At 51.5% G+C, this 27324-nt stretch overlaps 1 protein-coding gene across 1 annotated transcript in view; it reads left to right on the plus strand.

The window, feature by feature from the left end:
* The first annotated feature begins 2347 nt into the window (after positions 1 to 2347).
* The window catches only part of crocc (ciliary rootlet coiled-coil, rootletin), a 41138-nt gene continuing 16161 nt past the window's right edge, over positions 2348 to 27324 (plus strand). Inside the window, exons 1-23 of the mRNA XM_031906589.1 lie at positions 2348 to 2440; positions 2861 to 3001; positions 3303 to 3383; positions 5199 to 5390; positions 5478 to 5561; positions 9217 to 9314; positions 9441 to 9606; positions 9743 to 9849; positions 14316 to 14543; positions 14636 to 14714; positions 14852 to 14956; positions 15060 to 15311; positions 16436 to 16635; positions 17539 to 17721; positions 17835 to 17979; positions 18269 to 18415; positions 18776 to 19006; positions 19327 to 19520; positions 20382 to 20509; positions 24456 to 24625; positions 25903 to 26082; positions 26282 to 26416; positions 26578 to 26721. Of these exons, the coding sequence (XP_031762449.1) occupies positions 2348 to 2440; positions 2861 to 3001; positions 3303 to 3383; positions 5199 to 5390; positions 5478 to 5561; positions 9217 to 9314; positions 9441 to 9606; positions 9743 to 9849; positions 14316 to 14543; positions 14636 to 14714; positions 14852 to 14956; positions 15060 to 15311; positions 16436 to 16635; positions 17539 to 17721; positions 17835 to 17979; positions 18269 to 18415; positions 18776 to 19006; positions 19327 to 19520; positions 20382 to 20509; positions 24456 to 24625; positions 25903 to 26082; positions 26282 to 26416; positions 26578 to 26721 (3483 nt within the window). The remainder of the gene's footprint in view (positions 2441 to 2860; positions 3002 to 3302; positions 3384 to 5198; positions 5391 to 5477; positions 5562 to 9216; positions 9315 to 9440; positions 9607 to 9742; positions 9850 to 14315; positions 14544 to 14635; positions 14715 to 14851; positions 14957 to 15059; positions 15312 to 16435; positions 16636 to 17538; positions 17722 to 17834; positions 17980 to 18268; positions 18416 to 18775; positions 19007 to 19326; positions 19521 to 20381; positions 20510 to 24455; positions 24626 to 25902; positions 26083 to 26281; positions 26417 to 26577; positions 26722 to 27324) is intronic.

Raw genomic sequence — 27324 nt, forward strand, 5'->3', positions numbered from 1 at the left:
TATCCCTCTGTCACTGCCCCCGGGGCATAGCAATATCCCTCTGGCACTGCCCCCGGGGCATATCAGTATCCCTCTGTCTCACTGGCACTGGGGCAGATACCCACCTATCATTTGTTCTGCATTTGGCGGTTTAACCCTTTCAATTTCTGCAGCTGTTAACTATTTATATATTCTGTATATACTGTATATGGCTAATGGGAGGGGCCTGTTACTGTATATACTGTATATGGCTAATGGGAGGAGCCTGTTACTGTATATACTGTATATGGCTGATTGGAGGAGCCTGTTACTGTATATACTGTATATATGGCTGAGGGGAGGGGCCTGTTACTGTATATACTGTATATATGGCTAATGGGAGGAGCCTGTTACCGTATATACTGTATATGGCTGATGGGAGGAGCCTGTTACTGTATATACTGTATATGGCTAATGGGAGGAGCCTGTTACTGTATATACTGTATATGGCTGATTGGAGGAGCCTGTTACTGTATATACTGTATATATGGCTGAGGGGAGGGGCCTGTTACTGTATATACTGTATATGGCTAATGGGAGGAGCCTGTTACTGTATATACTGTATATGGCTGAGGGGAGGGGCCTGTTACTGTATATACTGTATATGGCTGATGGGAGGAGCCTGTTACTGTATATACTGTATATGGCTAATGGGAGGAGCCTGTTACTGTATATACTGTATATGGCTGATTGGAGGAGCCTGTTACTGTATATACTGTATATATGGCTGAGGGGAGGGGCCTGTTACTGTATATACTGTATATGGCTAATGGGAGGAGCCTGTTACTGTATATACTGTATATGGCTGAGGGGAGGGGCCTGTTACTGTATATACTGTATATGGCTGATGGGAGGAGCCTGTTACTGTATATACTGTATATGGCTAATGGGAGGAGCCTGTTACTGTATATACTGTATATGGCTGATTGGAGGAGCCTGTTACTGTATATACTGTATATATGGCTGAGGGGAGGGGCCTGTTACTGTATATACTGTATATATGGCTAATGGGAGGAGCCTGTTACTGTATATACTGTATATGGCTGAGGGGAGGGGCCTGTTACTGTATATACTGTATATATGGCTGAGGGGAGGGGCCTGTTACTGTATATACTGTATATATGGCTATGGGGAGGGGCCTGTTACTGTATATACTGTATATATGGCTAATGGGAGGGGCCTGTTACTGTATATACTGTATATATGGCTGATGGGAGGGGCCTGTTACTGTATATACTGTATATATGGCTGATGGGTGGGGCCTGTTACTGTATATAAGGCTGAGGGGAGGGGCCTGTTACTGTATATATGGCTATATGGAGGGGCCTGTTACTGTATATACTGTATATATGGCTGAGGGGAGGGGCCTGTTACTGTATATACTGTATCTATGGCTGAGGGGAGGGGCCTGTTACTGTATCTATGGCTGAGGGGAGGGGCCTGTTACTGTATATACTGTATCTATGGCTGAGGGGAGGGGCCTGTTACTGTATATATGGCTGATGGGAGGGGCCTGTTACTGTATATACTGTATATATGGCTGAGGGGAGGGGCCTGTTACTGTATATACTGTATCTATGGCTGAGGGGAGGGGCCTGTTACTGTATCTATGGCTGAGGGGAGGGGCCTGTTACTGTATATACTGTATCTATGGCTGAGGGGAGGGGCCTGTTACTGTATATACTGTATCTATGGCTGAGGGGAGGGGCCTGTTACTGTATATATGGCTGAGGGGAGGGGCCTGTTACTGTATATACTGTATCTATGGCTGAGGGGAGGGGCCTGTTACTGTATATATGGCTGAGGGGAGGGGCCTGTTACTGTATATACTGTATCTATGGCTGAGGGGAGGGGCCTGTTACTGTATATATGGCTGAGGGGAGGGGCCTGTTACTGTATATACTCTATATATGGCTGGGGGGCTGTATCCTGTTGCTCCATTCAGCAAATACATTTGAATTGATGGTTACCTTGGAGATGATAAATGTTGCCGTTTGGTCTAATTAGTGAATGAAGATAATTACTGAATTAACTGGATCCCAGTGGCTGGTTCTGTAGGGGAATTAGGGGAAGAGCATTAGAGATGAACAGTAATCAGTGGAACACTAGATTGCAAGCTCTTAGGGCACAGTTGTGTTACAGGGGCTCGTTAGGCAGAGCTGCTACAGTTAATTAATGATAACGAGTCTCATACAGGCTAATGATCCCATGTGATGCGGCAGCTCCGTGGCCCCCACAGCCTCACTCCGCACATTGGAGGAGGGTTACAGTTTAACCCCTTCTGTGCCAGCACTGCCTGAGTAGCGGCCTGTTCCCGCCTCCAGCACAGATGGGGGATTATGCAGGTGCTGATGGCGAGAGAATGAAGCCGGCGCTGCCCGAGGAGGGGGCCGGGCTCTATGTCAGGAGGAGAGTGGATCGGGCAAGTAGCCAAGGGCTCGGGGGGGTCAGACTGGGGCAGGGAGAGTGACAGGGATCCGACAGAGCTTCCCAATCCGCTTGTGGCTTTATCTGTGGCCCCCCTGCTGCTGGTGGGGCATTCTGCTGTGCCTTGGGGGGGCCCCGGGGGGCACTGCAGCTTCCCTTGTAACTCCCTGTTACCCATGTTCCCTGGGGCAGAATCAGGCCAGTGTCGTTCCCTATGTTTATTACAGGGGGATGTGACAATACCGTATGGGTGGGATTCCTGTACAGGGGGGCACAGCTGTGAGGTAAAGCCCAGAGGCACCCCCAGCTAGATACCCCGCTGGCCTGATGCAGGGGACCCCTAAACCGACCTCTGGGCTGTAATTGGGAATAAGAAGCTGAGCAATATCATCCATCCCCTTAAATGTGATCCTTGTGTCAGCCGCAAGGAATTGTGGGTAGGAATATGCAGATCAATGCAAATGTCTCTTCTCATTGGCTCTCTCTCCGTGTGTATGTGCTGCAGCTGGAGGCGAGTCTGCTCCTCAGGGGACAGGATCCCGTCACCAATGCAGATGTGGGTACCGGCCTGGCTGGGTGCTGGGGTGGGTATAGGGTGGCACCGGGGGGTACAGGTATTGATCCCCCTTCTCATGGCTGGGGGGTTATATAATACAATCTCATTTGGGTTCAGTAGAGTTGGGACATTGCTGCCCCAGTACAACCAGTGTAGCTGCCGTTGGATAACTGGTCCCAGTACTCAGGGTTGGTGCCGAGCCCATTGGGTTTCCCTGTTACGGTGCTGGCGCTTGTATAGAGTGCGTTGTACTTGGTGTTGGTGCTTCCCTATCAGTCACCTACATTTCTTGCTGTGTAAGTTGGACCAGAACCTGTGCTGGAACTGGATGGGCCCAGAGAGCTGCCGCCTGGAGCCGGTTGGCTGGACAGAAGAGAGGGAGGTGTGTACTTCTCTGTCCTACTGGGTCCATTATCTTAGCTTTGTGTTACACTCATACGGGCTGAAATGTTCATGCGCTGATCCATTTGCCATTGGCCCAGCTACCCCCAGTACTTACCCAGGTACAGAGCTCTGATTCTCTGTACTTCCTGCTCCTGGGCTGCTCTCTTTCCCATGGTCAGGCAGGAACCCCCCCCTGGGTAAGTGAATCCAATCTCCCCCCAGTACTTACCCAGGTACAGAGCTCTGATTCTCTGTACTTCCTGCTCCTGGGCTGCTCTCTTTCCCATGGTCAGACAGGAACCTCCCCCTGGGTAAGTAAATCCAATCTCCCCCCAGTACTTACCCAGGTACAGAGCTCTGATTCTCTGTACTTCCTGCTCCTGGGCTGCTCTCTTTCCAATGGTCAGACAGGAACCTCCCCCTGGGTAAGTAAATCCAATCTCCCCCCAGTACTTACCCAGGTACAGAGCTCTGATTCTCTGTACTTCCTGCTCCTGGGCTGCTCTCTTTCCCATGGTCAGGCAGGAACCCCCCCCTGGGTAAGTGAATCCAATCTCCCCCCAGTACTTACCCAGGTACAGAGCTCTGATTCTCTGTACTTCCTGCTCCTGGGCTGCTCTCTTTCCCATGGTCAGACAGGAACCCCCCCGGGTAAGTGAATCCAATCTCCCCCCAGTACTTACCCAGGTACAGAGCTCTGATTCTCTGTACTTCCTGCTCCTGGGCTGCTCTCTTTCCCATGGTCAGGCAGGAACCCCCCCCCGGGTAAGTGAATCCAATCTCCCCCCAGTACTTACCCAGGTACAGAGCTCTGATTCTCTGTACTTCCTGCTCCTGGGCTGCTCTCTTTCCCATGGTCAGACAGGAACCCCCCCCTGGGTAAGTTAATCCAATCTCCCCCCAGTACTTACCCAGGTACAGAGCTCTGATTCTCTGTACTTCCTGCTCCTGGGCTGCTCTCTTTCCCATGGTCAGACAGGAACCCCCCCTGGGTAAGTGAATCCAATCTCCCCCCAGTACTTACCCAGGTACAGAGCTCTGATTCTCTGTACTTCCTGCTCCTGGGCTGCTCTCTTTCCCATGGTAAGGCAGGAACCTCCCCCTGGGTAAGCGAATCCAATCTCCCCCCAGTACTTACCCAGGTACAGAGCTCTAATTCTCTGTACTTCCTGCTCCTGGGCTGCTCTCTTTCCCATGGTCAGACAGGAACCTCCCCCTGGGTAAGTGAATCCAATCTCCCCCCAGTACTTACCCAGGTACAGAGCTCTGATTCTCTGTACTTCCTGCTCCTGGGCTGCTCTCTTTCCCATGGTCAGGCAGGAACCTCCCCCTGGGTAAGCGAATCCAATCTCCCCCCAGTACTTACCCAGGTACAGAGCTCTAATTCTCTGTACTTCCTGCTCCTGGGCTGCTCTCTTTCCCATGGTCAGGCAGGAACCTCCCCCTGGGTAAGTGAATCCAATCTCCCCCCAGTACTTACCCAGGTACAGAGCTCTGATTCTCTGTACTTCCTGCTCCTGGGCTGCTCTCTTTCCCATGGTCAGGCAGGAACCTCCCCCTGGGTAAGTGAATCCAATCTCCCCCCAGTACTTACCCAGGTACAGAGCTCTGATTCTCTGTACTTCCTGCTCCTGGGCTGCTCTCTTTCCCATGGTCAGGCAGGAACCTCCCCCTGGGTAAGTGAATCCAATCTCCCCCCAGTACTTACCCAGGTACAGAGCTCTGATTCTCTGTACTTCCTGCTCCTGGGCTGCTCTCTTTCCCATGGTCAGACAGGAATGCTGCTTATGAAGTTGTTGCTTTCCTTGTGTAGCTGGAGCAGACCCTGCGGCTGGAGGCCGGGGAGCGGGAGAAGGACTCCCTGGAGACGAGGAGTCTGGCTCAGCAGAACGTGGAGCTCCGGCGGAGGCTGGAGGAGGAACAAGCCGCATACAAGCGCAAGCTCCAGGCCTATCAGGAAGGGCAGCAGCGACAGGCGCAACTAGTGCAGAAATTACAAGCAAAGGTGAGAAACCTGTGAGACCCCAGCTGTAGGTAAACTACATCTCCCAGCATGCTCAGCCAAAGCATTTTGGTTCTCTTCCTGCTACAGGTGATGCAGTACAAGAAGAAGTGTGGGGAGGCGGAGCAACAGCTTCTGGAACGATCCACAGAGTTGGAACAGGAGCGCCTGACAGTAAGAGCTGCAGATGGAGCAGATATAGGGAGGGAAGGGGCGCAAATTAAATCTGGGGCAGTCTGACAGTGATCTACTAGTGATCTACTGCTAACTTGCAGTGTGGCCTTCAGACTGGGATTGAGTTTATTTGGTCACTGACCAATGAAACCAGCCAATGGTATGTAATGGCCCCCCCAACATGTCAGTGCCAGTGCCAGTGAGGCCCCCAACTATGAGCTGAGCAAAATCTCTTATTTATTATTTTGGGCAGATTTATAGATTTACTGTCCTTTTTGAAATATTGATAAGGAAATGTGCTCAGCCAATCTCTTTGCTAGGCTTGTTATTAGGGGTAGGGTGGTTATTAGGGGTAGGATGGTTATTAGGGGTAGGGTGGTTATTAGGGGTAGGGTGGTTATTAGGGGTAGGGTGGTTATTAGGGGTAGGGTGGTTATTAGGGGTAGGGTGGTTATTAGGGGTAGGGTTATTATTAGGGGTAGGGTGGTTATTAGGGGTAGGGTGGTTATTAGGGGTAGGGTGGTTATTAGGGGTAGGGTGGTTATTAGGGGCAGGGTTATTATTAGGGGTAGGGTGGTTATTAGGGGTAGGGTGGTTATTAGGGGTAGGGCAGGGTTATTATTAGGGGTAGGGTGGTATTAGGGGTAGGGTGGTTATTAGGGGTCAGGGTGGGGGTTATTAGGGGTAGGGTGGTTATGGGTAGGGGGTAGGGTAGGGGGTATTAGGGGCAGGGTTATATTAGGGGGTAGGGTGGTTATTAGGGGCAGGGTGGTTATTAGGGGTAGGGTGGTTATTAGGGGCAGGGTTATTATTAGGGGTAGGGTGGTTATTAGGGGTAGGGTGGTTATTAGGGGCAGGGTGGTTATTAGGGATAGGGTGGTTATTAGGGGTAGGGTGGTTATTAGGGTTAGTGTGGTTATTAGGGGCAGGGTTATTATAAAGGGGCAAGGTTATTATTGGGGGTAGGGTTAGTATTAGGGGTAGGGTTAGTATTAGGGGTAGGGTTATTATTGGGGGCAGGGTTATTATTAGGGGTAGGTATATTAGGGGTATGGATATTATTAGGGGTAGGGTGGTTATTAGGGGTAGGTATATTAGGGGTATGGATATTATTAGGGGTATGGATATTATTAGGGGTAGAGTGGTTATTAGGGGTAGGGTTATTATTAGGGGTAGGGTTATTATTAGGGGTAGGGTAGTTATTAGGGGTAGGAATATTAGGGGTAGGGTTATTATTAGGGGCAGGGTTATTATTAGGGGTAGGGTAGTTATTAGGGGTAGGGTAGTTATTAGGGGTAGGAATATTAGGGGCAGGGTTATTATTAGGGACAGGGTTATTATTAGGGGTAGGGTAGTTATTAGGAGTAGGGTTATTATTAGGGACAGGGTTATTATTAGGGGTAGGGTAGTTATTAGGGGTAGAAATATTAGGGGCAGGGTTATTATTAGGGACAGGGTTATTATTAGGGGTAGGGTTATTATTAGGGGTAGGAATATTAGGGGCAGGGTTATTATTAGGGGTAGGGTAGTTATTAGGGGTAGGGTTTATTATTAGGGGCAGGGTTATTATTAGGGGTAGGGTTATTATTAGGGGTAGGAATATTAGGGGCAGGGTTATTATTAGGGGTAGGGTAGTTATTAGGGGTAGGGTTTATTATTAGGGGCAGGGTTATTATTAGGGGTAGGGTAGTTATTAGGGGTAGGAATATTAGGGATAGGGTTATTATTAGGGGTAGGAATATTAGGGGCAGGGTTATTATTAGGGGTAGGGTAGTTATTAGGGGTAGGAATATTAGGGACAGGGTTATTATTAGGGGTAGGGTAGTTATTAGGGGTTGGAATATTAGGGGTAGGGTTATTATTAGGGGTAGGAATATTAGGGGCAGGGTTATTATTAGGGGTAGGAATATTAGGGACAGGGTTATTATTAGGGGTAGGAATATTAGGGGCAGGGTTATTATTAGGGGTAGGGTAGTTATTAGGGGTAGGAATATTAGGGATAGGGTTATTATTAGGGGTAGGAATATTAGGGGCAGGGTTATTATTAGGGGTAGGGTAGTTATTAGGGGTAGGAATATTAGGGACAGGGTTATTATTAGGGGTAGGGTAGTTATTAGGGGTTGGAATATTAGGGGTAGGGTTATTATTAGGGGTAGGAATATTAGGGGCAGGGTTATTATTAGGGGTAGGAATATTAGGGGCAGGGTTATTATTAGGGGTAGGGTAGTTATTAGGGGTAGGAATATTAGGGACAGGGTTATTATTAGGGGTAGGGTAGTTATTAGGGGTAGGAATAGTAGGGGTAGGGTTATTATTAGGGGTAGGAATATTAGGGGCAGGGTTATTATTAGGGGCAGGGTTATTATTAGGGGTAGGGTAGTTATTAGGGGTAGGGTTATTATTAGGGGTAGGAATATTAGGGGCAGGGTTATTATTAGGGGCAGGGTTATTATTAGGGGTAGGGTAGTTATTAGGGGTAGGAATATTAGGGGTAGGGTTATTATTAGGGGTAGGAATATTAGGGGCAGGGTTATTATTAGGGGCAGGGTTATTATTAGGGGTAGGGTGGTTATTAGGGGTAGGAATATTAGGGGTAGGGTTATTATTAGGGGTAGGAATATTAGGGGCAGGGTTATTATTAGGGACAGGGTTATTATTAGGGGTAGGGTAGTTATTAGGGGTAGGAATATTAGGGGTAGGGTTATTATTAGGGGTAGGAATATTAGGGGCAGGGTTATTATTAGGGGCAGGGTTATTATTAGGGGTAGGGTAGTTATTAGGGGCAGGGTTATTATTAGGGGTAGGAATATTAGGGGCAGGGTTATTATTAGGGACAGGGTTATTATTAGGGGTAGGGTAGTTATTAGGGGTAGGAATATTAAGGACAGGGTTATTATTAGGGGTAGGGTAGTTATTAGGGGTAGGAATATTAGGGGTAGGGTTATTATTAGGGGTAGGAATATTAGGGGCAGGGTTATTATTAGGGGTAGGGTAGTTATTAGGGGTAGGAATATTAGGGGTAGGGTTATTATTAGGGGTAGGAATATTAAGGACAGGGTTATTATTATGGGTAGGGTAGTTATTAGGGGTAGGAATATTAGGGGTAGGGTAGTTATTAGGGGCAGGGTTATTATCAGGGGCAGGGTTATTATTAGGGGTAGGAATATTAGGGGTAGGGTTATTATTAGGGGTAGGAATATTAGGGGTAGGGTTATTATTAGGGGCAGGGTTATTATTAGGGGTAGGGTAGTTATTAGGGGTAGGGTTATTATTAGGGGTAGGGTAGTTATTAGGGGTAGGGTTATTATTAGGGGTAGGAATATTAGGGGTAGGGTTATTATTAGGGGTAGGAATATTAGGGGTAGGGTTATTATTAGGGGCAGGGTTATTATTAGGGGTAGGGTAGTTATTAGGGGTAGGGTTATTATTAGGGGTAGGAATATTAGGGGCAGGGTTATTATTAGCGGTAGGGTTAGTATTAGGGGTAGGGTAGTTATTAGGGGTAGGGTTATTATTAGGGGTAGGAATATTAGGGGCAGAGTTATTATTAGCGGTAGGGTTAGTATTAGGGTTAGTGTTGTTATAAGGGGTAGGGGAGCCTAAGGTTGAGCTCTGCGGGGCAGAACCAGTAAATGTCCTGCGGGTGTCGCTACAGAGTCGCCTGGAGCTGACAGATACCCGGTTGCGGCAGGAGGAGGCGGCCAATAACGATCTGGAGGATGCGCTTATCCGATTGGAGGAGGAACAGCAGAGGTGAGTGAGAGGGACTCTCTGTGTCTTCTTTATCCTCATGTGATTGGACCCCTCCCCCCCGTGTAGCCCCCCCCACTTAGTAATGACATTGCCCCATTGGCCGCCATTTCCCTTGTACCATTGCAGAAGTACCAGTCTGGCCCAGGTTAATGCCATGCTAAGGGAGCAGCTCGACCAGGCCAACTCAGCCAATCAGGCCCTGAGCGAGGACCTCCGCAAGCTGACAGCCGATTGGACGAAAGCCCGCGAAGAGTTGGAGCAGCGAGAAAGTGAGTGGCGACGTGAGGAGGAGGTACGTGTGGCCCTTGGCCAGGACTCCATTTTATTTCCTTCCTTTCTTCTTCCTTCCTCCCTTATCTCATTTATCTCTTCATTAATTCCCTTATTTTTTTCATTCTCCCCTTTATTTTCTTACCGCTCCCCCACAGTCCTTTAACAGTTACTTCAGTAACGAGCACAGTCGGCTGCTCTCACTCTGGCGCCAAGTGGTCAGTCTGCGGCGACTCTTCAGCGAAATGAAAAGCATGACAGAGCGGTGAGTAGCCTCCCCCAGTACTTACCCAGGTACTGAGCTCTGATTCTCTGTACTTCCTGCTCCTGGGCTGCTCTCTTTCCCATGGTCAGGCAGGAACCTCCCCCTGGGTAAGTGAATCCAATCTCCCCCCAGTACTTACCCAGGTACAGAGCTCTGATTCTCTGTACTTCCTGCTCCTGGGCTGCTCTCTTTCCCATGGTCAGGCAGGAACCTCCCCCTGGGTAAGTGAATCCAATCTCCCCCCAGTACTTACCCAGGTACAGAGCTCTGACTCCCAGTACTTCCTGCTCCTGGGCTGCTCTCTTTCCCATGGTCAGGCAGGAACCTCCCCCTGGGTAAGTGAATCCAATCTCCCCCCAATACTTACCCAGGTACAGAGCTCTGATTCTCTGTACTTCCTGCTCCTGGGCTGCTCTCTTTCCCATGGTCAGACAGGAACCCCCCCCTGGGTAAGTGAATCCAATCTCCCCCCAGTACTTACCCAGGTACTGAGCTCTGATTCTCTGTACTTCCTGCTCCTGGGCTGCTCTCTTTCCCATGGTCAGGCAGGAACCTCCCCCTGGGTAAGTGAATCCAATCTCCCCCCAGTACTTACCCAGGTACAGAGCTCTGATTCTCTGTACTTCCTGCTCCTGGGCTGCTCTCTTTCCCATGGACAGACAGGAACCCCCCCCTGGGTAAGTGAATCCAATCTCCCCCCAGTACTTACCCAGGTACTGAGCTCTGATTCTCTGTACTTCCCTGCTCCTGGGCTGCTCTCTTTCCCATGGTCAGGCAGGAACCTCCCCCTGGGTAAGTGAATCCAATCTCCCCCCAATACTTACCCAGGTACAGAGCTCTGATTCTCTGTACTTCCTGCTCCTGGGCTGCTCTCTTTCCCATGGTCAGACAGGAACCCCCCCCCTGGGTAAGTGAATCCAATCTCCCCCCAGTACTTACCCAGGTACTGAGCTCTGATTCTCTGTACTTCCTGCTCCTGGGCTGCTCTCTTTCCCATGGTCAGGCAGGAACCTCCCCCTGGGTAAGTGAATCCAATCTCCCCCCAGTACTTACCCAGGTACAGAGCTCTGATTCTCTGTACTTCCTGCTCCTGGGCTGCTCTCTTTCCCATGGTCAGACAGGAACCCCCCCCTGGGTAAGTGAATCCAATCTCCCCCCAGTACTTACCCAGGTACTGAGCTCTGATTCTCTGTACTTCCTGCTCCTGGGCTGCTCTCTTTCCCATGGTCAGGCAGGAACCTCCCCCTGGGTAAGTGAATCCAATCTCCCCCAGTACTTACCCAGGTACAGAGCTCTGATTCTCTGTACTTCCTGCTCCTGGGCTGCTCTCTTTCCCATGGTCAGGCAGGAACCTCCCCTGGGTAAGTGAATCCAATCTCCCCCAGTACTTACCCAGGTACAGAGCTCTGATTCTCTGTACTTCCTGCTCCTGGGCTGCTCTCTTTCCCATGGTCAGGCAGGAACCCCCCCTGGGTAAGTGAATCCAATGTCCCCCCAGTACTTACCCAGGTACAGAGCTCTGATTCTCTGTACTTCCTGCTCCTGGGCTGCTCTCTTTCCCATGGTCAGGCAGGAACCTCCCCCTGGGTAAGTGAATCCAATCTCCCCCCAGTACTTACCCAGGTACAGAGCTCTGATTCTCTGTACTTCCTGCTCCTGGGCTGCTCTCTTTCCCATGGTCAGGCAGGAACCTCCCCTTGGGTAAGTGAATCCAATCTCCCCCCAGTACTTACCCAGGTACTGAGCTCTGATTCTCTGTACTTCCTGCTCCTGGGCTGCTCTCTTTCCCATGGTCAGGCAGGAACCTCCCCCTGGGTAAGTGAATCCAATCTCCCCCCAGTACTTACCCAGGTACAGAGCTCTGATTCTCTGTACTTCCTGCTCCTGGGCTGCTCTCTTTCCCATGGTCAGGCAGGAACCTCCCCCTGGGTAAGTGAATCCAATCTCTCCCCAGTACTTACCCAGGTACTGAGCTCTGATTCTCTGTACTTCCTGCTCCTGGGCTGCTCTCTTTCCCATGGTCAGGCAGGAACCTCCCCCTGGGTAAGTGAATCCAATCTCCCCCCAGTACTTACCCAGGTACAGAGCTCTGATTCTCTGTACTTCTTCTCCTGGGCTGCTCTCTTTCCCATGGTCAGGCAGGAACCTCCCCCTGGGTAAGTGAATCCAATCTCTCCCCAGTACTTACCCAGGTACTGAGCTCTTATTCTCTGTACTTCCTGCTCCTGGGCTGCTCTCTTTCCCATGGTCAGACAGGAACCTCCCCCTGGGTAAGTGAATCCAATCTCCCCCCAGTACTTACCCAGGTACAGAGCTCTGATTCTCTGTACTTCCTGCTCCTGGGCTGCTCTCTTTCCCATGGTCAGGCAGGAACCTCCCCCTGGGTAAGTGAATCCAATCTCCCCCCAGTACTTACCCAGGTACAGAGCTCTGATTCTCTGTACTTCCTGCTCCTGGGCTGCTCTCTTTCCCATGGTCAGGCAGGAACCTCCCCCTGGGTAAGTGAATCCAATCTCTCCCCAGTACTTACCCAGGTACTGAGCTCTTATTCTCTGTACTTCCTGCTCCTGGGCTGCTCTCTTTCCCATGGTCAGACAGGAACCTCCCCCTGGGTAAGTGAATCCAATCTCCCCCCAGTACTTACCCAGGTACAGAACTCTGATTCTCTGTACTTCCTAGGCTGCTCTCTTTCCCATGGTCAGGCAGGAACCTCCCCCCGGGAAAGTGAATCCAATCTCCCCCCAGTACTTACCCAGGTACAGAGCTCTGATTCTCTGTACTTCTTCTCCTGGGCTGCTCTCTTTCCCATGGTCAGGCAGGAACCTCCCCCTGGGTAAGTGAATCCAATCTCTCCCCAGTACTTACCCAGGTACTGAGCTCTTATTCTCTGTACTTCCTGCTCCTGGGCTGCTCTCTTTCCCATGGTCAGACAGGAACCTCCCCCTGGGTAAGTGAATCCAATCTCCCCCCAGTACTTACCCAGGTACAGAGCTCTGATTCTCTGTACTTCCTGCTCCTGGGCTGCTCTCTTTCCCATGGTCAGACAGGAACCTCCCCCTGGGTAAGTGAATCCAATCTCCCCCCAGTACTTACCCAGGTACAGAGCTCTGATTCTCTGTACTTCCTGCTCCTGGGCTGCTCTCTTTCCCATGGTCAGACAGGAACCCCCCCCTGGGTAAGTGAATCCAATCTCCCCCCAGTACTTACCCAGGTACAGAGCTCTGATTCTCTGTACTTCCTGCTCCTGGGCTGCTCTCTTTCCCATGGTCAGACAGGAACCCCCCCCTGGGTAAGTGAATCCAATCTCCCCCCAGTACTTACCCAGGTACAGAGCTCTGATTCTCTGTACTTCCTGCTCCTGGGCTGCTCTCTTTCCCATGGTCAGACAGGAACCTCCCCCTGGGTAAGTGAATCCGATCTCCCCCCAGTACTTACCCAGGTACAGAGCTCTGATTCTCTGTACTTCCTGCTCCTGGGCTGCTCTCTTTCCCATGGTCAGACAGGAACCTCCCCCTGGGTAAGTGAATCCAATCTCCCCCCAGTACTTACCCAGGTACAGAGCTCTGATTCTCTGTACTTCCTGCTCCTGGGCTGCTCTCTTTCCCATGGTCAGACAGGAACCTCCCCCTGGGTAAGTGAATCCAATCTCCCCCAGTACTTACCCAGGTACAGAGCTCTGATTCTCTGTACTACCTGCTCCTGGGCTGCTCTCTTTCCCATGGTCAGACAGGAACACCCCCCTGGGTAAGTGAATCCAATGTCCCCCCAGTACTTACCCAGGTACAGAGCTCTGATTCTCTGTACTTCCTGCTCCTGGGCTGCTCTCTTTCCCATGGTCAGACAGGAACCTCCCCCTGGGTAAGTGAATCCAATCTCCCCCCAGTACTTACCCAGGTACAGAGCTCTGATTCTCTGTACTTCCTGCTCCTGGGCTGCTCTCTTTCCCATGGTCAGGCAGGAACCTCCCCCTGGGTAAGTGAATCCAATCTCCCCCCAGTACTTACCCAGGTACAGAGCTCTGATTCTCTGTACTTCCTGCTCCTGGGCTGCTCTCTTTCCCATGGTCAGGCAGGAACCTCCCCCTGGGTAAGTGAATCCAATCTCCCCCCAGTACTTACCCAGGTACAGAGCTCTGATTCTCTGTACTTCCTGCTCCTGGGCTGCTCTCTTTCCCATGGTCAGACAGGAACCTCCCCCTGGGTAAGTGAATCCAATCTCCCCCCAGTACTTACCCAGGTACAGAGCTCTGATTCTCTGTACTTCCTGCTCCTGGGCTGCTCTCTTTCCCATGGTCAGGCAGGAACCCCCCCCCCCTGGGTAAGTGAATCCAATCTCCCCCCAGTACTTACCCAGGTACAGAGCTCTGATTCTCTGTACTTCCTGCTCCTGGGCTGCTCTCTTTCCCATGGTCAGACAGTGTATCAGGGCTCTATACCTGTAACTGACTCTCATTCCCTCTATCCCAGTGACCTCTCCCAGCTGCATAAGGAGCTGTCTCAGTCCTGCCGGTCCCTACACGCTTCCTGCCTGAATGTGAGTGGCTCCCAGCGCATGGCCGAGAGTACCGGGGTGGTTCAGGCGGAGAGACAAGCGCTGCAACTGGCGCAGCTGGAGGAGCAGCTGAAGGACAAAGTGCGCCAGATGATTCAGTTGCAGGCAGCGTATGATGCAGAGAAGGCGGAGCTAAATGCCAAGTAGGTACCAACTGTGCCCCCACAATGATTCTTCCCCTACCCACGTCTGTGCCTCTAGCGGTTCCAGTGATACCCCCGGTTCTGTCTCACAGGGTCACTGAGCTCAATAAGACTGCGGAGAGACTGCAGGATGAGAGCAGAGAGAGCGAGAGGCAGAGACTGCAGGAGCAGGTAACATGGGAGGCAAAGGGGCAAAGGGGCAGTTAGAGAGTGAGGGTCCGGGAGTGAGTTTGAGTGAAGCTGAGAGCGTTAGAGAGAGAGACAAAGAGACAGACAGAGATTACCATGGAGCTCTCTGGTGCTTTCAGGAGCAGAGCCGCTCGGAGGAACAGGCCGCCCTATTGGGCGAGGAGGTGGATGCGCTGAAGTGTGAGAAGGAGGTGCTGCAGGAGGCACTCCGAGAGCTCACTCAGGTGAGTTTCACAGTTGCCCCAGTGTGGGAGGAGCTATCATTACTGTGGGCATCGGGATTGGCCCCAGAGAAAAGCTCATGGCTCCTCCTTGTTCCCTCCTCAGGCCGTGCTGAGTGACAGTGACAGTGGCCTCCAGCTCTCCGGCAGCGACCGCACCTCCGACCCTACAGAGAGTGAGGGGCTAGGGTTCAGCCTACGGGGGGGGCTCTCCAGCAGCCTGCGCACTTCCTCCCCCCTCCGCCGCTCCTCACCCCACCGCAGCAGCTCCCCCAGGCGCAGCTTGTCCCCCGCCTTCCGAGAATCCGCCGTGTCCGCCGTGCACTCGGCATTGCAAAGGAGACAGCTGCAACTGCAGGTAGGGCTCTCTGTCTGACTAATGGCAGGTATGTGCCAGGTCTCCATCTTGCCCTACTGTCTCCATCTTGCCCTACTGTCTCCATCTTGTCCTACTGTCTCCATCTTGCCCTACTGTCTCCATCTTGTCCTACTGTCCCCATCTTGCCCTACTGTCTCCATCTTGCCCTACTGTCTCCATCTTGCCCTACTGTCCCCATCTTGCCCTACTGTCTCCATCTTGCCCTACTGTCTCCATCTTTCCCTACTGTCTCCATCTTGCCCTACTGTCCCCATCTTGTCCTACTGTCTCCATCTTGTCCTACTGTCTCCATCTTGCCCTACTGTCTCCATCTCGTCCTACTGTCCCCATCTCGCCCTACTGTCCCCATCTTGCCCTACTGTCTCCATCTTGCCCTACTGTCTCCATCTTGCCCTACTGTCCCCATCTTGCCCTACTGTCTCCATCTTGCCCTACTGTCCCCATCTTGCCCTACTGTCTCCATCTTGCCCTACTGTCTCCATCTTGCCCTACTGTCTCCATCTTGTCCTACTGTCTCCATCTTGCCCTACTGTCCCCATCTTGCCCTACTGTCTCCATCTTGCCCTACTGTCTCCATCTTGCCCTACTGTCTCCATCTCGCCCTACTGTCTCCATCTTGCCCTACTGTCTCCATCTTGCCCTACTGTCTCCATCTTGCCCTACTGTCTCCATCTTGCCCTACTGTCCCCATCTTGTCCTACTGTCTCCATCTTGTCCTACTGTCTCCATCTTGCCCTACTGTCTCCATCTCGTCCTACTGTCCCCATCTCGCCCTACTGTCCCCATCTTGCCCTACTGTCTCCATCTTGCCCTACTGTCTCCATCTTGCCCTACTGTCCCCATCTTGCCCTACTGTCTCCATCTTGCCCTACTGTCCCTATCTTGCCCTACTGTCTCCATCTTGCCCTACTGTCTCCATCTTGCCCTACTGTCTCCATCTTGTCTCCTACTACTTTACTTCAGCCATGTTCCCTGCTAATTTATGACCCTCTGTGCAGCTGTTCTATAAATACCCCCTCTATGTGGTGCGGAGGGCAGTTTGCGTGGCACTTGAGCCTTTTCCCATGATGCCATGGTGCTGATTCTGTGGGTTTGCACTACAGGAGCTGAGAGGACGGCTGGACGCCGGGCAGGAGACAGTCGGTTCCCTACGGAAGCAGCTGAGCGATAATGAGAATGAGCGCAGGGCCCTCGAGCAGAAGATCCAGCAGCTCCAGCAGGAGCGAGATGTTATGGGCGGAGCCAAGGAGGATGCAGAGCGTGATGTCACCCGACTGCGCAATCACATAGAGCAACTCAACGGGTAATTACTGGCTATGTTAGCGCAACGTGTCCCTATGTTCTGTGTGCAACTGTCACTGGGCCACATGTTGGGATATTTGCCCCCAGAGGCGGGCAGATATAGGAATATTGCCCCAGAGAAGGTCAAATGTAGCGGTATGTGCCCCAGAAGAAGTCAGATGTAGGGGTATGTGCCCCAGAAGAAGTCAGATGTAGCGGTATTTGCCCCAGAAGAAGTCAGATGTAGGGGTATTTGCCCCAGAAGAAGTCAGATGTAGGGGTATTTGCCCCACTGGAGGTCAGATGTAGGGATATTTGCCCCACAGTAGGTCAGATGTAGGGGTATGTGCCCCAGAAGAGGTCAGATCTAGGGATATTTGCCCCACAGGAGGTCAGATGTAGGGATATTTGCCTGCAGGAGGCCAGATGTAGGGGTATTTGCCCCGCAGGAGGTCAGATGTAGGGATATTTGCCCCACAGGAGGTCAGATGTAGGGGTATATGCCCCAGAAGAGGTCAGATGTAGGGATATTTGCCCCACAGGACATCTTGATTTAGGGGTATTTGCCCCACAGGAGGTCAGATGTAGGGATATTTGTCCTGCAGGAGGCCAGATGTAGGGGTATTTGCCCCACAGGTGGTCAGATGTAAGGATATTTGCCCCACAGGAGGTCAGATGTAGGGGTATATGCCCCAGAAGAGGTCAGATGTAGGGATATTTGCCCCACAGGACATCTTGATTTAGGGGTATTTGCCCCACAGGAGGTCAGATGTAGGGGTATTTGCCCCAGAAGAGGGCAGTTCTAGGGTTATTTGCCCCAAGTGTAGAAGAGCATGAGGAGAAACCCAGTGTCATTAGGGCAAATAACAAGAGAGGTTTCTGGGCTAAGCTTTCTGGGCTGACTGAGGGGCAATTGGTGTTGCAGAGAGAAGGGGGCGCTAGAGAAGAGTTTGCAGAACCTGCAGGAAGAGCTGAATGGGCAGCGCCAAGAAAATGAGAAGCTCCAATTGGCCAACAGTGACCTCCAGCGCCAGAGAGACCTCCTGCAGGAGGAGAAGGAAGATGTCTGCCGAGACCGAGAGAGAGCCTTGCAGAATGTGGACAGGGGGTAAATCCTGGGGTACAGGGGTTGGGGCATGTCTCACAGGGGATTGGGGGGGGGGGCTCCTCGGTGCTGGGGGCGGGGCCTAGTGTTTCATTCTGACCCCTTTCCCTGGGCAGGCACAAGGCGCAGGAGCAGCTGGAGGTGAAGCTGTCGGCCCTCAGGAAGGAGCTGGTGGTGGTGAAGGAGTCGCTGCACAAGTGCTCCCTGGAGAGGGAGGTCTCTGAGGCCGAGAGAGTCGATGTCTCCCAGGCTCTGTCCAAGGTGAGCGCCGCCCTGCTGTCCTACAGGCCCCACCCACTTACATTTGTGTCACATAGAATAACTAAATCAGTGCCAGTGGCAAAGCTATAGAGGAGGCAGGCAGTCTCGGGGGGAGGTGCCAGGGAATGGGGGGCGGGGACTGCTGTGCACTGGGCCACTCCAAAGAGTGTTTTGCGGGGGGGGTGGCCCGGTGCAGACTAGTTACACCACTCTATGCCCCATATCCCCAATAACCAATGAGCACGTCCTTCCCATGATGCCCTTGGGTTCAGCTGTGTTTCTATGGCAGGCGGAGACCCGGCTGGCAGAACTGGAGCTGACGCTGAACAGACAGAGGACGGAAGAAGCGTCGCTGCGAGACGCACTGTCTAAAATGAGCGCCCTGAATGAGAGTCTGGCGCAGGACAAGACCGAGCTGAGCCGCATCATTGCCCAGGTACCGTTTGTGCCCCTCGCCCCCTGCACAATGTGCCCCTCGCCCATAGCCCTGCCCCTAAGCACTGTGGGCACCACTGCTCCCCAACTCCCCTTCCTTCCTCTAATGACATCACAAATGGGCAGGGTTAGCACAGTGACATCACCGGGGGGGTGTGATGCAATACAAATATGGATTGGGTGTGATTGGCCACCTACACAGAACCACACCCCCCCAAACCTGCTGGAGGATTTGGTATATTCTTACCTGTGGGCACCTTAGCATTATACAGTACCCAGTGGGTGGAGCCAGCAGAGGTGGGAGGTGCTTCCCCCAAACTGGCAGCAGCCAATGAAATGCACTGCGGTGGGATTGTTTCAGCTGGAGGAGGAGCGGGCCCACCTGCAGGGGCAGAAGCATGAGGTGGAGCAGGAGAAGGCCTCCATCCGGGATGAGCTGGTCCGATTGGAGCAGGAGAAACTGGAGCTGGACACGGAGCGCTTTGGGCTCGACAACTCCCTGCAGGCCATGGAGCAGAACCGCGAGAAGCTGCTGCAGGAGGTGCAAGCTCTGCGCAAGGAGAGGGGGCAACTACAGGAGCAGCTGGGGCAGGTAAGGCAGGGATCGTGGGTATCAGCATGGCATCTCTATGGTGCCCCCAGAACACAGGGTACTGTATGTTGGTAGTGCAGACACAGCTGCCATGGTAGATAGGGAGGGGCCCCCCAGCCATTAGGATATCACAAGCCCAGGTCCCACAGAGTCTAGAGGACGTGGGGGGGGGCTGATCTGAAGAGCTTACTATCGAAAAGAGATGTAGGTCGGTAGTACAATGCCAGGGAGTTACTGCTCCCAGTTAGGGCCTGGCACAGCTCAGGGGGCAGTAGTGTGGGGGCATCAGAGAAACATCTCACCCTTTGCCCCCCCCGCAGGTCTCCCGGCAACGGAACATGCTGAGCGAGGATCTAGTGCAGAGCCGCCGGGATGTGGAACTGCAGAGCGAGTGTCTGCTCCGCGCGTCCCGGGAGAAAGAGGAGCTGATGAAAGACAAGGGCAGTCTGGTGGTGCAGCTCACTGCCTCCGAGAGGGAGAGCCGGGCCCTGGCCGAGGAAATAGCTGTGCTCAGGTAGGTGCCCATTGGGCTGAACCATGCAGTGCCAGTCTGGGGGGGTCTGGTCGCTGGACTTCACTGGTAAAGGGTAAATCCACTTGGGATGAGGGCTGGCACATTTGCATTGGCCTCACTGGGACCCCCCCCCCGGGTAAGCAAATCCAATCTCCCCCCAGTACTTACCCAGGTACAGAGCTCTGATTCTCTGTACTTCCTGCTCCTGGGCTGCTCTCTTTCCCATGGTCAGGCAGGAACCCCCCCCCTGGGTAAGTGAATCCAATCTCCCCCAGTACTTACCCAGGTACAGAGCTCTGATTCTCTGTACTTCCTGCTCCTGGGCTGCTCTCTTTCCCATGGTCAGGCAGGAACCTCCCCTGGGTAAGTGAATCCAATCTCCCCCCAGTACTTACCCAGGTACAGAGCTCTGATTCTCTGTACTTCCTGCTCCTGGGCTGCTCTCTTTCCCATGGTCAGGCAGGAACCTCCCCCTGGATAAGTGAATCCAATAACCCCAATCCAGTTTCAAGCACATTCAGTCTTGTTATTCATTGGCTGAGCATGATGGGAGTTGTAGTTACTAGAGAGCTGGATGCTGGGGGAAGTGGGATGGATTGTAGGAGTTAATGAAACGGTAAATCTGTTTGCGGTGCCAGGCCTGGGTGGCAACAGTCGGACGCTTGGGCTGGTTACTAAGCAGCACGGAGGGTAAATAGAGGTTCCTCCCAGTTACTATTAGAAGCTTCCTAGGGAGGATCAGGGAGTGGGAGCAGCAGGGTTGGGAGGTGCTGGGAGTTGCAGGTGGATCTCTGAAGGTTCCCAGAGGGGGCACAGGTGTGGGCATTAGAGATGGGTGCAACTTACCCCCTGTACCCGTAGGACAGAGAAGGAAGCGCTGGAGACGGCCCTGTTTGAGGCGCAGCAGCAGCTGATCCATGTGACCTCCCGCAAGGAGCAACTGGAAGTCGAGAGTCAGAACCTGCGGCTGAACAAGGAGTCTCTGCAAGGTACGGGGAGTTTCTCTTGTTATGGGCCTGGGGGTAATCTACCTGCTCCTCTGGCCAATCCCTATACCTACCCTGAAATTACTCAGTACCTACCCTTTAATTACCCAGTACCTACCCTGAAATTACTCAGTAACTACCCTGAAATTACTCAGTACCTACCCTGAAATTACCCAGTACCTACCCTGAAATTACCCAGTACCTACCCTGAAATTACCCAGTACCTACCCTGAAATTACTCAGTACCTACCCTGAAATTACCCAGTACCTACCCTGAAATTACCCAGTACCTACCCTGAAATTACTCAGTACCTACCCTGAAATTACCCAGTACCTACCCTGAAATTACCCAGTACCTACCCTGAAATTACCCAGTACCTACCCTGAAATTACCCAGTACCTACCCTGAAATTACCCAGTACCTACCCTGAAATTACTCAGTACCTACCCTGAAATTACCCAGTACCTACCCTGAAATTACCCAGTACCTACCCTGAAATTACCCAGTACCTACCCTGAAATTACCCAGTACCTACCCTGAAATTACTCAGTACCTACCCTGAAATTACTCAGTACCTACCCTGAAATTACTCAGTACCTACCCTGAAATTACCCAGTACCTACCCTGAAATTACTCAGTACCTACCCTGAAATTACCCAGTACCTACCCTGAAATTACCCAGTACCTACCCTGAAATTACCCAGTACCTACCCTTTAATTACCCAGTACCTACCCTGAAATTACTCAGTACCTACCCTGAAATTACTCAGTACCTACCCTGAAATTACTCAGTACCTACCCTGAAATTACCCAGTACCTACCCTGAAATTACCCAGTACCTACCCTGAAATTACCCAGTACCTACCCTTTAATTACCCAGTACCTACCCCTGAAATTACTCAGTTACCTAACCCTGAAATTACTCAGTACCTACCCTGAAATTACCCAGTACCTACCCTGAAATTACCCAGTACCTACCCTGAAATTACCCAGTACCTACCCTTTAATTACCCAGTACCTACCCTGAAATTACTCAGTACCTACCCTGAAATTACTCAGTACCTACCCTGAAATTACTCAGTACCTACCCTGAAATTACCCAGTACCTACCCTGAAATTAGCCAGTACCTACCCTGAAATTACTCAGTACCTACCCTGAAATTACTCAGTACCTACCCTGAAATTACTCAGTACCTACCCTGAAATTACTCAGTACCTACCCTGAAATTACTCAGTACCTACCCTGAATTAACTTACCCTGAAACTCAGTACCTACCCTGAAATTACTCAGTACCTACCTCTGAAATTACTCAGTACCTACCCTGAAATTACCCAGTACCTACCCTGAAATTACTCAGTACCCTACCCTGAAATTAGCCAGTACCTACCCTGAAATTACCAGTACCTACCCTGAAATTAGCCAGTACCTCCCTGAAATTACTCAGTACCTACCCTGAAATTAGCTCAGTACCTACCCTGAAATTAGCCAGTACCTACCCTGAAATTACTCAGTACCTACCCTGGAAATTACTCAGTACCTACCCTGAAATTACTCAGTACCTACCCTGAAATTACTCAGTACCTACCCTTGAAATTACTCAGTACCTACCCTTAATTACCCAGTACCTACCCTGAAATTACTCAGTACCTACCTGAAATTACCCAGTACCTACCCTGAATTCTCAGTACCTACCCTGAAATTACCAGTAACCTACCCTGAAATTAGCCAGTACCTACCCTGAAATTAGCCAGTACCTACCCTGAAATTACTCAGTACCTACCCTGAAATTACTCAGTACCTACCCTGAAATTACCCAGTACCTACCCTGAAATTACCAGTACCTACCCTGAAATTACCTCAGTACCTACCCTGAAATTACTCAGTACCTACCCTGAAATTACCCAGTACCTACCCTGAAATTACCCAGTACCTACCCTGAAATTACTCAGTACCTACCCTGAAATTACTCAGTACCTACCCTGAAATTACTCAGTACCTACCCTGAAATTACTCAGTACCTACCCTGAAATTACTCAGTACCTACCCTGAAATTACTCAGTACCTACCCTGAAATTACTCAGTACCTACCCTGAAATTACTCAGTACCTACCCTGAAATTACTCAGTACCTACCCTGAAATTACTCAGTACCTACCCTGAAATTACTCAGTACCTACCCTGAAATTACTCAGTACCTACCCTGAAATTACCCAGTACCTACCCTGAAATTACTCAGTACCTACCCTGAAATTACTCAGTACCTACCCTGAAATTACTCAGTACCTACCCTGAAATTACTCAGTACCTACCCTGAAATTACTCAGTACCTACCCTGAAATTACTCAGTACCTACCCTGAAATTACTCAGTACCTACCCTGAAATTACTCAGTACCTACCCTGAAATTACTCAGTACCTACCCTGAAATTACCCAGTACCTACCCTGAAATTACTCAGTACCTACCCTGAAATTACTCAGTACCTACCCTGAAATTACCCAGTACCTACCCTGAAATTACCCAGTACCTACCCTGAAATTACCCAGTACCTACCCTGAAATTACTCAGTACCTACCCTGAAATTACTCAGTACCTACCCTGAAATTACTCAGTACCTACCCTGAAATTACTCAGTACCTACCCTGAAATTACTCAGTACCTACCCTGAAATTACTCAGTACCTACCCTGAAATTACCCAGTACCTACCCTGAAATTACCCAGTACCTACCCTGAAATTACTCAGTACCTACCCTGAAATTACCCAGTACCTACCCTGAAATTACTCAGTACCTACCCTGAAATTACTCAGTACCTACCCTGAAATTACCCAGTACCTACCCTGAAATTACCCAGTACCTACCCTGAAATTACTCAGTACCTACCCTGAAATTACTCAGTACCTACCCAGTACTTACCCCATACCTACCCTGAAATTACCCCGTACCTACCCTGGACTTACCCCGTACCTACCCAGTACTTACCCCATACCTACCCTGGACTTACCCCATACCTACCTTGGACTTACCCCGTACCTACCCTGGACTTACCTTGTACCTACCCTGGACTTACCCCGTACCTACCCAGTACTTACCCCATACCTACCTTGGACTTACCCCGTACCTACCCTGGACTTACCCCGTACCTACCCAGTACTTACCCCATACCTACCTTGGACTTACCCCGTACCTACCCTGGACTTACCCCTTACCTACCTAGGACTTACCCCTTACATACCTAGGACTTACCCCGTACCTACCTAGGACTTACTCCATATCAACCTTGGACTTACCCCATACCTATCCTGGACTTACCCCGTACCTACCCTGGACTTACCCCATACCTAATTTGGACTTACCCCGTACCTACCCTATACCCTCTGGACCAGCCCCGGACTTACTGGTACCACTGTAGCCCAACAGTTCTAGACTGGTGTCATTGTGGGGATGATGTGAGCCAGACTGGGTCATAGTTCAGAACTGGGTCTGGGGAAGGAGGAGGGAACCACAAGCGCAGGCAGGGAATGGGGCCCGTGTGTAGGTTTCCCAGCAGCCATGGTGTAACTAGAGGAAGCAGAGCCTGTGACTGCGGGGGGCCCAGGAGGTACAGGGGGGCCCAGTGTGGCACTCACTGATAACAGTTCAGTATATTTATTATGAAAGTTTAATGGGCCCAGTAAGTTCCAGTTACCCCATTATCCAGCAGAGCCCAGTGACATTGTTCCCCAGTGAGAGATGGCGCCACCTAGTGGCTGAGTGGGTCATGCCGAAGGGGCTGTTGATTTCTACACATAGCCTGGGGGGGCTGTGTGCGCCTTGGTACCCCTATGTGTTCTGTGTGCAAATGCCCCCCCTAACCCAGCTGCTATAGGGGGCTCAGATAGACTGTAATGATCCGGCAGCAATGAGAGGGGTTGTTGGGATCTCATCGGATTTATTGTGTATCGGTGCAGGGGAGATCGGCTCTGTGAGGCGCCAGATGGAGGCCGAGATCAGTAAATTAGAGCGGGATAAAGAGGCGCTGAGTCAGCAGCTGAACCAGATGGAGCAGGAAGCCCAAGTCACTCTCAGGAACGAGCAGCGAGCCCACGGGGAGGATGTGGAGCGGCTCAGCCAGGAGAAGGTTCCTACATTCCCCTCTTTCTTATATTCACTGTATTATGGCTCTGCTTGTCATTCAACCTACTACTAGTAACCCCCCCCCCGCCCGGGTAAGTTACCCCTTCCAGCACCCCCCCCAGTACTTACCCTGGTACAGAGCTCTGATTCTCTGTACTTCCTGCTCCTGGGCTGCTCTCTTTCCCATGGTCAGGCAGGAACCTCCCCCTGGGTAAGTGAATCCAATCTCCCCCCAGTACTTACCCAGGTACAGAGCTCTGATTCTCTGTACTTCCTGCTCCTGGGCTGCTCTCTTTCCCATGGTCAGGCAGGAACCTCCCCCTGGGTAAGTGAATCCAATCTCCCCCCAGTACTTACCCAGGTACAGAGCTCTGATTCTCTGTACTTCCTGCTCCTGGGCTGCTCTCTTTCCCATGGTCAGGCAGGAACCTTCCCCTGGGTAAGTGAATCCAATCTCCCCCCAGTACTTACCCAGGTACAGAGCTCTGATTCTCTGTACTTCCTGCTCCTGGGCTGCTCTCTTTCCCATGGTCAGGCAGGAACCTCCCCCTGGGTAAGTGAATCCAATCTCCCCCCAGTACTTACCCAGGTACAGAGCTCTGATTCTCTGTACTTCCTGCTCCTGGGCTGCTCTCTTTCCCATGGTCAGGCAGGAACCTCCCCTGGGTAAGTGAATCCAATCTCCCCCCAGTACTTACCCAGGTACAGAGCTCTGATTCTCTGTACTTCCTGCTCCTGGGCTGCTCTCTTTCCCATGGTCAGACAGGAACCTCCCCCCCTGGGTAAGTGAATCCAATCTCCCCCCAATACTTACCCAGGTACAGAGCTCTGATTCTCTGTACTTCCTGCTCCTGGGCTGCTCTCTTTCCCATGGTCAGACAGGAACCCCCCCCCCGGGTAAGTGAATCCAATCTCCCCCCAGTACTTACCCAGGTACAGAGCTCTGATTCTCTGTACTTCCTGCTCCTGGGCTGCTCTCTTTCCCATGGTCAGGCAGGAACCTCCCCCTGGGTAAGTGAATCCAATCTCCCCCCAGTACTTACCCAGGTACAGAGCTCTGATTCTCTGTACTTCCTGCTCCTGGGCTGCTCTCTTTCCCATGGTCAGGCAGGAACCTCCCCCTGGGTAAGTGAATCCAATCTCCCCCCAGTACTTACCCAGGTACAGAGCTCTGATTCTCTGAACCTGCAGCCATACCTTGTGCCACCTGACCCTCCGTAGATTTCAAGCTCTTGTGACCATGAGAATGGTCAGAGAAATGACAATACTTTGTTTGCGCAGAATGAGTTGCGCCTGGAGCTGGAATCAGAGAAGGAGGAGCTGGTGCATCGGCTGACGCAGGAGAGGGAGGAGCTAGTGGCGCGGCACGAGATGGAGCGGGAAGAGATGAGCGAGGAGATTGCGGCGCTGCAGCAGGAGAGAGATGAGAGCCTCCTACAGGCAGAATTTGAGAAGCAGCAGGTAGAATGCACCGGGGCCCTGGGGGGGGCCACACACCCACATTACTGTCTGCCATTGGATGTTACAGCATAAATCCTAATATTGTATGGTCATATACTGGGGACTAATATACAAAGGATGCTGGGAGTTGTGGTTCAGTAACACTGTGGGCGAATGGGCCAGTCTGTGCCACTCACCCTCTCACCCCATTCTGCCCCAGGCGCTGTCTGTCAAGGAGTCCGAGAAGGCGTCTCTGAGCGAGAGACTGACCCAGGCCCAGCACGGCCTGTCTGGCCTCAGCCTGGAACTGGAACGGCACAAGCGCGACAGCCAGATCCGCCAGGAGCAGGACCGGGTAAGTACTGTGCCCCAGGTCTGAAGGGGTTAATGCCCTTCGGGGTACAATGATATCCTTACAGTAGGGCAGCTGGGGCACTTCCACTGTGTGCTGCCAACTGGGTGTCCTTATAGATGTCTCCCTGGGGGTTATACTTATATTTATTGTCCCTCTGCCAGGGCACCATCCTGGCTCTCAACTCCGAGCTGAAGGGCCTGCGGGGGCAGTTGGAGGAGGCACTGGTGCTGCACGACAGGGAGCTAAAGGGTCTGAACGAGAAGAGCAGGGAGGTGTCCAAACACCGAGAGTCTGCCCAGCGGGAGGTGAGAGTCCCAGCATTTCTCTTGTCTCTTTATACAGATTCTCTGCACTGCTGGTTCTGACTTCTGAAACAACATAGCAGAAACCAGGTCGGCTACAGAATTCTGCAACATTGTTTCATTTACACATAACTATAAACCCAGTGAGAATGAGGAATGAATGGATATTGGGGAGTTGTATCAGGAGTCAGAACCAGCAGTGCAGAGAAGGGAAAGGGACAGACACAGTGACAGTTACACATAACTATAAACCCAGTGAGAATGAGGAATGAATGGGTATTGGGGAGTTGTATCAGGAGTCAGAACCAGCAGTGCAGGGAAGGGAAAGGGACAGACACAGTGACAGTTACACATAACTATAAACCCAGTGAGAATGAGGGATGAATGGGTATTGGGGAGTTGTATCAGGAGTCAGAACCAGCAGTGCAGGGAAGGGAAAGGGACAGACACAGTGACAGTTACACATAACTATAAACCCAGTGAGAATGAGGAATGAATGGATATTGGGGAGTTGTATCAGGAGTCAGAACCAGCAGTGCAGGGAAGGGAAAGGGACAGACACAGTGACAGTTACACATAACTATAAACCCAGTGAGAATGAGGGAT

Source organism: Xenopus tropicalis, chromosome 7, assembly GCF_000004195.4.
Source record: "Xenopus tropicalis strain Nigerian chromosome 7, UCB_Xtro_10.0, whole genome shotgun sequence".
Lineage (NCBI taxonomy): Eukaryota > Metazoa > Chordata > Amphibia > Anura > Pipidae > Xenopus > Xenopus tropicalis.